Below are 10787 nucleotides of genomic sequence, written 5' to 3' on the forward strand. Positions count from 1 at the left end.
TGATGTCAGGGTGGTGAGGTCAAGCCCTGTGCTGGGTGTGAAGTCTACTTAAAAATCAAGTATAGAAAGTTTGAGGTCGGAGTGGGGCTAGTCAAGCCCTCTTGCGTTATCTTTTCCTTGAACAGTTTTATAGATTGACCTGATTTTGATGCCAGTGCCCATGTGTATTTTTTCCCACACCGCCTCACAGTGAACGCCATTCAGACACTGTATGCCCTGGGACAGCATCAGATCCCACAGGCAAAGGGCTCAGTCCCTCCCCCTTCAGAGGTCAGTCACAAGTTCAGGTTGTCACCTCTGCTTCTGACAGGTGTGGACTGGCTATAGACTGGAGGTCCCAATAAAGCCCCTGCTTGGGTTTGATTAATTTGCTGGAGCAGCTCATGGAAGTCAGAGAAACTTGACTCAGTAGATCACTGGTGTTTTACGAAAGGATACAGGGAAGAGCCAGATGGGAGAGATGCACGGGGCGGAGGATGCCGGCGGGGGCGCCAGGAGCTTCCGGTTCCTCTCCCGGGGCGCCACTCTCCCCGAGCACGTTCACTGACCCAGAAGCTCTCTGAACCTATCCATTCGAGTTCTTCTGGAGGCTTCGCTGCACAGGAATGATGGATGACATCATTGGCCAGTGGTGATTGAACTCCGTCTCTGGCCCCTCTCCGCTCCCCGGAGGTCAGGGGAACGGGACTGAAAGTTCCAAGGGTTTCATCACATCATGGCAGCCAGCCCACATCTTTAGGGCACACTGAGGCTTTCCAACAGTCACCTCATTAACTAACAAATGCACCTTTATTGCTCAAATCACTTAGGAAATTCCAAGAGTTTTAGGAACTCTCTGCCAGGGATAGGGTGAAAACCAAATATATTTTCTTTTCTTTCTTCTCTTTTCTCTTTTTTTTTCCTTTTCTTTTCCCTTTTCTTTCTTTCCTTTTCCTTTCTTTCAGCAGAGCGAGAGGGAGAGAGAGAATCGTAAGCACCTCCAAGCCCAGCATGGAGCCCAAAGTGGGGCTCCATCTCAGAACCCTGAGATCATGACCTGAGCCAAAATCAAGTCTCTGATACTTAACCGACAAAATCCTGCTGACTAAATTTGAAGATACAGTCTGTGTTATCAAGCCATTAAGGAATTGGGCAGCATCCCGTCTAGCAAACAGAGATGTTCCCAAGAGTTTTATAAAATGGAAGGTTTTATAGGAAAGAGGCTGGGGCACGAAATTACTGAGGGAGGAAGGATTATATCAGGCAAGTTCACTTTCCTGCAGGGGGTCTTAGTAGATGATCTCATCTTCCTTTGTGGGGGATGGAGAGGGCCCGTGTGATAGATTACCTCATGACTACTGGCCAGAAAATTCCTGACCCATTAAGACTACATTTCTATGTGATTAGGTTAGTTATTAAGCCTCTGTTTGTTGATTTGGCCTAAGTGACTCCCATCTTGGGCCTGTGGTTTTCTTTTTAATAGGTTTTTGCTACAGTTTGAGTTATATTTTGTGTATGGTATAGGGTAGGGGTCCAGTCTCATTCTTTTGCATGGAGATGTCTGGTTGTCCCAGTACCCTGTGTTTCAAAGACGTTCTTTTCCCCATGGAGTTATCCTACTACCTCATTGTGGACTTGACATTTTCATTGAATTAGCTTGTTCCCGGTGCCATAGTAGATATGTTGCAAGTAAACAAAACAGACGCTTTCCTTGCCTTTGCAGAGTTTCCAATCCAGCCATCTTTAAAAGGCCGTCTGGGAGTCACAGGGAAGGACTGGGGGGACAGGGAGCGAGATTTGAGGCAGGAAGGCCAAATCGCATGTCCTAGAAGGGGCTTTAAGGGCCATAGGCTACACCTTAATTAGGGGCCTCCCTGGTGCCAGGCCCGAGCTGGACACTCTTCTTGCCCTCAGGAGGCTTGAGTCCAGGAGAGACAAGGATGTCCCGTGGTACCAAGGAGGAAGTAGGGGACACTGGCGAGCTTGTGTCAAGGAAGGTCTTGGGGAGGAAGTGAGATTTCCTGAGCCGTGAAAGACAAAGGGGAAGAGGAGGGAGTAGACTGGCTGCTGATGAGTCTGGAGAAAGGGAAATAAGTCCCCCTTGGGGGGGGCAGCGGCAGGGGGACAGCTGGCCCTGGGGGCTCCCCGGAAGAGCAGCGGGAGGCTCGAAATGATTGCAGCCAGCCGGGGGCTTTAGAAAGATCCTTGAGAGGAATGACAGATTCAGGGGGAACCAAGCTTGGGTAGGACACAGAGGCATGCAGACTGGGGGGGGGGGCGGGAGGGTGTCCACAGGAGGAGGAGGAGGAAGACGCTTGGCCATGGGAAGAACCAGGGCCATACCCGGCATTCTCAGGTTCTGACTTGGGTCTTGGGGAAGATGAAGTGCCATTTAGTCCCCCTTTAATTAAATACACACAGACGAGGGATGCCCGGGTGGCTCTGTCCGGTAAACGGCTGACTCTTGGTTTTAGCTCAGGTCATGTCGGGCCTGGAGCTCAGACCCTGCTTGGGATTCTCTCCCTCTGTCTCTCTCCCTCTCCTGCCACCCCCCACTTGTGCTCTAGCTCTCTCTCTCAAATAAATAAAGACATCTTTTTTATTTTAATATTTTATTTATTTATTTGACAGAGAGAAATCACAAGCAGGCAGAGAGGCAGGCAGAGAGAGAGGAGGAAGCAGGCTCCCTGCCGAGCAGAGAGCCCGAAGTGGGGCTCGATCCCAGGACCCTGAGATCATGACCTGAGCTGAAGGCAGAGGCTTAACCCACTGAGCCACCCAGGTGCCCCAGTAAATACATCTTTATAAAAAAACTTAAAAGGATTTCTTTCTCTTCCTCTGCCTTTCCTTGCTCTCTAATATATATATACATAGATCTATGTATATATATGTATAAATAAAATAAATACACACAGAGGGTTAAACAGAAAAAGAGTAAATGGCAGTTGCATAGAGGTGCAGAGTGACTGGAGGGGGAGGGCTCAGGGTCTGGCTGTAATCCTGGCTTCTGGCCTCTGTGTGCCCTGAGTCTCCCTGCCCCAGGAGGAGCATCGGGACTAGACCTGCCCTGGGTGGGGGGGTGGGTAGTCTGCAGGACTGAAAGAGTTCATAGTCAGACCTCTGCCTGAAACCCTTTAACACCTGTTGTCAGCCTGGAGCTCCTGCTGACACTGGCCTTTGAGAAAAACCACCAGGGGCACCTGGGTGGCTCAATGGGTTAAAGCCTCTGCCTTCAGCTCGGGTCATGATCCCAATCGAGCCCTGCATTGGGCTCTCTGCTTAGCAGGGAGCCTGCTTCCCCCTCTCTCTCTGCCTCTCTGCCTACTTGTGATCTTTGTCTGTCAAATAAATAAATACAATCTTAAAAAAACAAAAAAACAACCAAAAATACAAACCACCAGTTTACCCAAAGCCCTGAGGTCAAACTCAGGCCATCGCCCAGCCCAGCCACATTGCCCTTTGAAGGCCACAGGCTGTGGTTTGGCCCATCTTATCATGAACCGCTCCTGAAGATAGGGCAGCGCCAGGCCCCGGGTCCCTGCCACAGCCACCCCCCTTCCCCTCCATGGAAGAAAGAATGCAGGGTCCCTGTGACGTATCTCAGGGCCTGACACAAAACACCAGGTCCCTGCTGGGAGACTCTAGGGTGCTCTGGAGGGGAGTCTGAGGAATGCTATGGATGCTTCTGGAAAGATGCAGCTGTCTCTGAGTTCCCTGGTTGGAAGAGAATCTGCGGGTGAGAATCCCCAAGGGGCACCGAGAGGCTCCCGCAGCTTCCCCCTGCCAGCAGGATGGGCTCACAGGTGACGTCCCTTCCTCCCTGGCCCGGGCCCCCGCCTGCCCTGAGCCTGCGTCTCCTTCCTCGGCCGCAGCCAGTACATCAAAGCCTGCAGGACGGGGAACATGGACCAGGCGCTGTCTCTGTGGTTCCTTTTGGGCTGGATTGGAGGGGATTCCTGCAACCTCATCGGCTCCTTCCTCGCTGACCAGCTGCCCCTGCAGGTGGGTCTGATACGGGGGTGGGGCGGGGCGGGGCAGGCCGCCTGGGACAACCATGGCAGAGGGAGGACCCCACCCGGGCCAAACCAGAGCCCTCCCTTGAGCTCCGAGTCCCACTCTGCCCTGATGAGGAGCGCCGGCCACCTCTCCTCCCTCCGTCCAGGCCGGGCCCTCTGCTGGCCTGATCTCTGCTTCTACGGGCTAGACAGATGAAGGTCCGAGAGGTGAAATAGGCCGGTCAGCCCCACAGCCGCTGACGGGTTCCCACTCCTCTTGCAGACCTACACGGCGGTGTACTACGTGCTGGCGGACCTGGTGATGCTGTCCCTCTACTTTCACTACAAGTTTAAGAAGCGCCCCTCTCTGCGTGCGTGTGGGGCGTGGGGCAATGGGAGGGGCCCGGAGCGCGGGAGGAAGTGGGCTTCCCATTGCACAGTGATCAGCGCAGCAACGGGCCTTATCTGCAAGCGGGTGTCCCAGACCGCAGAGAGGGAGGCTGGAGGATGGCTCGTGCATCCGGGCGCGACTGCAGGGACCTCCCTCCTCTTGAGGCTCATTCCACAAATGGGGCTTCAGCTGCTCCTCCGTACCTGGCCCTGGGCTTGGAGCTAAGGAGACAAGGACAAGGACACCGGTCTCTGCTGCCCTTGAGGATTGAGAGGGGGCGGGAGTGGAGGGCAGATGGAGGCACTTGGGGGTGGGCTGTCTCACGAGCATTTCTGCTCTGGGTGATCCCCTCCTGCCCTTGCGTCTCCTTTACGACTTGAGGAGAAGGGTGCTACTACACCCATCCTACAGAGGAGGCATTAAAGCTCAGAGAGGTTGGGTTACTTGCCCGGAGTCACACAGCCACGGAAGGCTAAGGCCAGGACTCAAGTCGGCTTCCCCCATGTCTCCTGTCCAGTGTCTACCCCCATCAATTCTGTGCTGCTGTTCATCTTGGGGATGGCGTGTGCTGCCCCACTGCTGAGGACCACGGGCCCTGTGGCCGCCCGGAGGGAGGTCTTCCGGGGTCGGACGCTCCTGTCAGTGGAGCCGGGCAGTAAGGTGAGGTGTGGGTCAGTGATGGTGGAGTGCAGGCTTGGGGGACCGGCGGGCTGGGGGGGACTGGCTCGTCCCCAGGGCACTGCCCTCCCCGAGGGACAGGGCGGGGGGGCGGGTCTCGCCGCACCTCTGGCCCCGCCCGGGCCCTGAGCAGCGGCCGCCCTCTCAGCCCTTCACTCAGCAGGAGATCATTGGCTTCGTCATCGGCTCAGTCTCCAGCGTGCTCTACCTGCTTTCCCGGCTGCCTCAGATCCGCACCAACGTGAGCCTGGGGCCCGGGCAGGGGGTCCTCCGGGTCAAGGGGTGGGGTCTTGGTGCAGAAGGTCTGGGTTCAAACTCACCGTTGGCTTGGGCAAGTGAATCCAGTTCTCCAGCCCTCGGTTTCGGCCTCTGCGAAGTGGGCACAGGTGAGGCCGGTCTCGAGGGGCACAGGTGCCCTGTGTGTGTCTCAGAGAATCAGGAGGTCCGGTGAGGAGGCAGAGGCTCAGCCGACAGTCCTGAGAGGAGGGGAGAAAGGGGCGTGCTGGGGCCAGGGAGGCTGGCAGGGCAGTGAGGGGTGCTGGGGCAGGAGAGGCCGCCGTCGGCGGGGCCCTGGGCAGGGGCCGGCCGGTCTCCGCGGACCCGGGACAGGTCATGGGCATGCTCGCCGGGCACACGGTGAGAAACGTGCCCAGACCCAGCTCAGTGGGACGGGGCAGCGTGGCAGGAGCCCCGTCCCAGGCCTCTTGTCCTTGCCCCCCACCCCCAGTTCCTGAGGAAGTCCACGCAGGGCGTCTCCTACTCGCTGTTCGCCTTGGTGATGCTGGGGAACACGCTGTACGGGTTGAGCGTGCTGCTCAAAAACCCGGAGGTGGGCGAGAGCGAGGGCAGCTACCTGCTGCACCACCTGCCCTGGCTCGTGGGCAGCCTGGGCGTGCTGCTGCTCGACACTGTTGTATCCTTTGCAGGGGGGACGGAGGTTGCGGGGTGGGTGGGGTGGGGGCAGGGGAGGGGATGGGCATAGCAGCCTCCACCTGCAGGCGGCTTCAGCACCCACCCACCCAGCACCCGTCCATCCGCCCGCCCATCCATCCAGAGTGAACCTCCACAGGCCCAGCACCCCGCAGGCGCCAGATCCAGCAGCGAGCAAGAACCGAGTGGCTTAGGAAGCTCTCCGCTCGGGGCGGAGGTGGTCCGCACACACTTCACCGCGGTGGTGCTGGGCACTGCAGGAAAACCTGCCTGGTGTCACCCCAGGGACTGTCTTAGTTTAGAAGCTCAGCCAGGGACCCTGCAGTGCCGTTTGAACCGCCTGGAGAAGAGCGGAGTCAGGCAAAGGCAAGGGAGGGGTGCTTTCGACTCAGCCTATGCCAAGGCCCTGAAGAATCTGGGGAAATCAGTCCCTCCAGGCCAGAGGAGTACAAGCTGGACCCTGGAGGAAGCTGTCCTGAGAGCCTCAAGGGAGGGGGCTGTAGCTTGAGACCTTGGCCTCATCGGGGAGGGCTGGGGTGAGAGGGAGGGAAGAGCATGGCTGTCTTAGCCTCTGCTCGGTTTGGCCTTGACGTTGGCCCCCCAGATCTCCATACAGTTCCTGATATACAGGGACACGGCCACCTCCTCGGAGCGCCAGCCCCTCCTCCCCAGTTGACCCGGACCCAGGCCAAGCCCAGGACAACGGGGATCTCCAGACGCTGCTCCCAAGAAGGGACAAGTGCGGGCAGACATGGTGCTGCTGACCCTGGAGTGGGCCGTGGAGGCAGCTGGGGGTGCCTTAAGGGCCCGGCCCAGGCACCTCCCCCACCCCTGGAACCTGCTGGGTGACTCTTCCAGGAACCCTGACTGATGGACTCTTCAGGGGGCAGGGAATGGGGAACGAGGGGGGCGCCGGGGCTCGTCCCTCCGGAGACGCACCCTTAGAATCTGAGACTGCTGTCCCTGGGAGCCCCCACGGGGGCTGCAGCTGAGACCTTGGCTCCTCCAAAGGCAGTGGGCGCTCCCCGACTCCCCTCTCTCTGTCTGCCTGCGCGCGCGCGTGCGCGCGTACACACACACACACACACACACACACACACACCCCTGGAGCGGGTGTGGTTGTCGCCAGTGTCCCTGGGACTGTCGTGTTGACTGCAGACAGCGCAGTAAACGGCCCCTCCCAGCGAGGCATCTTTCTGGTGCTCCTTCCCTGAGGTGCTGCGGTCTGGGCTGCGCGGTGCACAGGAATCCGGGCCCCAGCTTCCAGGTCCCAGGTAGCGGTCTAGAGGCTGAGATGTGGCAGAGCCAAACAGGAGCAGACTGTCCCGCCTCCAGGGGACCTCGGGTTCCGGGACCTGGTTCTCTTTAACAGAATCCACACCCGCGGCTGAGGATCCAGCAGCGAGGATGATGGGGTCCCGGCCCCTCAGTGCTCAGGAAGCTGCAGGAAAAAAAAAAGTTAAGGTTCAGATCTTGGTTCTGCCTCTTAGCTTCTCTGTGCCTCAGTTACCTCATCTGTGAAATGGGTATAATTAGAGGTTAGTCCCAAAGTCTGGCATGGAGTAAGCGTACCATAAAGGTTAGCTTTGGTAATTTTCAGTTGGAGGAGAGGCACTTGCAGATCTCCCTGCAGATCAGAGACCTTCCTGGAGGAGGGCGACATGCAGGAGATCACGTGTGTGTGTGCCACGTGCCTTGCTCTCAGGGCAGCCCAACTTTGGGGGCTTAGGCTTCCTTCCCCCTTCCTGGAGCCCCCAGGCCCTCCCAGGAGAAGCTGCCCCCAGGCGCCAGCCGGCTCTCACTTGGGCCTGCTTGGGGCACCCTCGCCAGCCAGCTTCTGGCTCCCCCCGGGGCCGGGACCTTGCTTGATGTGTTACCGGGGACTCCCTCACCATAGCCGTGAGCACCCCAAGTGTGGGCCTCAGTCAGAGCTGCCTGAGAGAGAGGATGGGTCACAGCCCTGCCCGGAGGACCTTGCCTCGTGAAGGTGGCCTCCTCCCTTCCTCCCGGGAAGCACCGGTCTGTGAGGCCATAGCTTTTGCTTTTCTGCCATGCCCAGTCGGCGCTGAGCCACGGTTCTTCCTCCCAAAGGAGGCTGGGGTCTGACGGCTGTGGCCCAGGCAGCATCCTGTCCGACAGAGGAGGGAGCGCTGGCGGTGGAGTGTTTAGGCTCCAGCGCCTGCCGCCGCCACCACCACCACCGGGCAAGGGGCGGGTACGGGATGGCGACAGGAGTGTCGCCGGTGCCCGGACCCCCCAGCTTCCTCCGGCAGCTCCCCCACACGGACGGGGCCAGGTGGGCAGGCCTAGGTGGGGAGCCCCGGGAGACTTCCCTTCTCCCCCCGGGGTGCACACCTCTTAGCTCGCTGCAGGCAGGGGGTGGTCCGGAGGGGTGAGCGCTCCCGCCGTAGTCCTCCCACCTGACGCGCAGGCCCGGCGGCGTTCTGCTTCCTGGGTTCAGGCCAGACTCAGCCAAGAGGGACACCACCCTGTCACTTGTCGGTTGTCCTGGTCCCGGAGGGAGTGTCTCTCTGGACACTCAGGGGGAGCAGGAGGCTGGACCAGTCACCCCAAAAGAGCCCTCGCTTGGCTCTTGACTCTCCCTTGAATGAGATGCCATGTGTGCAAAGGCCTCTCACAGCGCCTGGTCCCCGTGTCCCCCCGAATCCTGCCGGGGACAGGAAGAGCTGGCAGGCAGGTGGCAGTCTCCTAGGAAGCAGAAGGGCCCAGCGTGCCATGCTCAGCATGTGGCCCCAGGCCCTTCCAGCCCAGGGTTCTTCAGTAAACTTAATGGGCTTCTTTAAGCCACAATTTGGACATGACCTTGAGTCCCCAAAGCTGAGAACGGGGAGCAACCTGCAGCTCACTGCCCTGGTCACCTCTTCTGCTGTTGGACTTGGCTTTCACTGTTGCTGAATGGAGGGACCGCAGAGGCCGCTGGGTAGACAGCCAGGTGCTGACTTCTGTGACCACCTGGCCCACCTGCCTCCCTTGAGAGCACTGACCCAATCCAGAGGAGGGTTAGCCCCACGGTGGGAGTGGGAATTGCCCTCTGCTGCGGGTTAACTCCACGCACCTGAGTACTACGGCTCAGTCCCCCAGCCCCGTGACAGCCCGAGGACACAGCCACCCATGGGGATCTCTGTGCAGCACACGGAAGTGCTCTGGGAAGACCAGTTTTATCAGTACTTCCCCATGCCCAACAGTGTGGGCAGAGGTCTGTCCTGCTCACCCAGCCCACAGTAGGTGCTCAGTAAATGTCTGAGTGAGTGAATGCCCGAAACAGCGTCCGTCAGGGAGCCTCCATCTGGTGAAGGTACCAGGCATGGAACCGACGATCGCGGAACTCCTGAGTGTGTGCCCTCGACGAGGGGCGAGAGCATGCTGTAGGAGCTCGGTCTCAAGACCGCTATTTGAGAAAGGATCAAGTCAGCAATGACTAAATTTGCATGGGAAGTTATGGGTATAGATATATTACATCTTGCAACATTTCTGCTCACTTGTAGTCATTGCAGACGACCCAGACGCCCAGTATGCGTGAGGAACTGTGAATGGTTTCATTCCCTGGGCGGGTCGAAGATCCGTTGTATGCGACACAGGCTCTTCGTTCTAGGAAGCACTAACGGAGCATTTACTTTGAAAAGTTGCACAAAGTGGGCCGCTGGCTCGGTCGTGGAGCTTGTGACTCCATCTTGGGGTTGGGGGGCCTGGGTGGCTCAGTCAGTGAAGCGTCTGCCTTTGGCTCAGGTCATGATCCCAGGGTCGTGGGATGGAGCCTGGAGACCCTTATGCTTCTCCTCTTCTCCTCTGCCTCCCCACTCTATCTCTGTCGCTCTCTCTCTAATAAATGAAATCTTTAAAAAAATTGCATAAAAAAGGTAGAGAACAGTGGTAGGAGAGTCTATGAAGTGATTAAAAAAAATTATTTATTTGACAGAGTAGGGGGAGCAGGAGAGGGAGAAGCACACTCCCCTCTGGGCAGGGAGCCCGATGCAGGACTCCATCCCAAGACCCTGGGATCATGACCTGAGCCAAAGGCAGACACTTAACGCAGTCAGTCAGGTGCCCCAGAAATATTTTTTAAAAATATTTATTTGAGGGACGCCTGGGTGGCTCAGTTGGTTGGACGACTGCCTTCGGCTCAGGGCGTGATCCTGGAGTCCCGGGATCGAGTCCCACATCAGGCTCCCAGCTCCATGGGGAGTCTGCTTCGCTCTCTGACCTTCTCCTCGCTCATGCTCTCTCTCACTGTCTCTCTCTCTCAAATAAATAAATAAATCTTTAAAAAAAATATTTATTTGAGAGGGAGAGAGGGTGTGCACACACACTAGTGTGTGTGGCGGTGGGGCAGAGGGAGAGGGACAAGCAGAAGGACAAGCAGACTCATTGCTGAGCTCAGAGCCTGATGCAAGGCTCAGTCGCATGGCCTCAGGTCACGGTCAGGATCCTTCAGGATCAGGATCCGAGCCGAAATCAAGAGTCGGATGCTTCACCGACTGAGCCACCCAGGTGCCCCTGAAGTAATATTTTGAAAGACACAAAGTAAGGATAGAAAATTAAAAATAAAGCATTAAAAATATTTGTACCACATTTCAATTTTAGAAAATTTCTTTAAATTATGAGTTTATATGTTTATATTCTGAACTTCATCTTTTTAAACAGTGAATTGGAGTGCTGGTCATGCGAATTATAACCAATGTTTTTATGAAACAAAAATAGCACCAACTTGTTTGAAAGAAATTACCCTTTTTTTTTTTTGAAAGATTTTATTTATTTGACATACAGAGATCGCAAGTAGGCAGAGAGGCAGGCAG

The 10787-nt window shown here is 57.0% G+C and overlaps 1 protein-coding gene across 5 annotated transcripts in view; it reads left to right on the forward strand.

Annotated features, from left to right (window-relative positions):
• The window catches only part of SLC66A1 (solute carrier family 66 member 1), an 18691-nt gene extending 9225 nt beyond the window's left edge, over positions 1–9466 (forward strand). For all 5 annotated transcript variants that reach the window (XM_044237297.1, XM_044237299.1, XM_044237300.1 and 2 more), the window contains 6 exons: positions 3852–3981; positions 4258–4345; positions 4883–5025; positions 5192–5284; positions 5771–5956; positions 6578–9466. In XM_044237297.1, coding sequence (XP_044093232.1) covers positions 3852–3981; positions 4258–4345; positions 4883–5025; positions 5192–5284; positions 5771–5956; positions 6578–6649 — 712 coding nt within the window. In that variant the 3' untranslated portion in view covers positions 6650–9466. The remainder of the gene's footprint in view (positions 1–3851; positions 3982–4257; positions 4346–4882; positions 5026–5191; positions 5285–5770; positions 5957–6577) is intronic.
• Positions 9467–10787: the final 1321 nt, after the last annotated feature.

This window comes from Neovison vison, chromosome 2 (assembly GCF_020171115.1).
Source record: "Neovison vison isolate M4711 chromosome 2, ASM_NN_V1, whole genome shotgun sequence".
Taxonomy (NCBI): Eukaryota; Metazoa; Chordata; class Mammalia; order Carnivora; family Mustelidae; genus Neogale; species Neogale vison.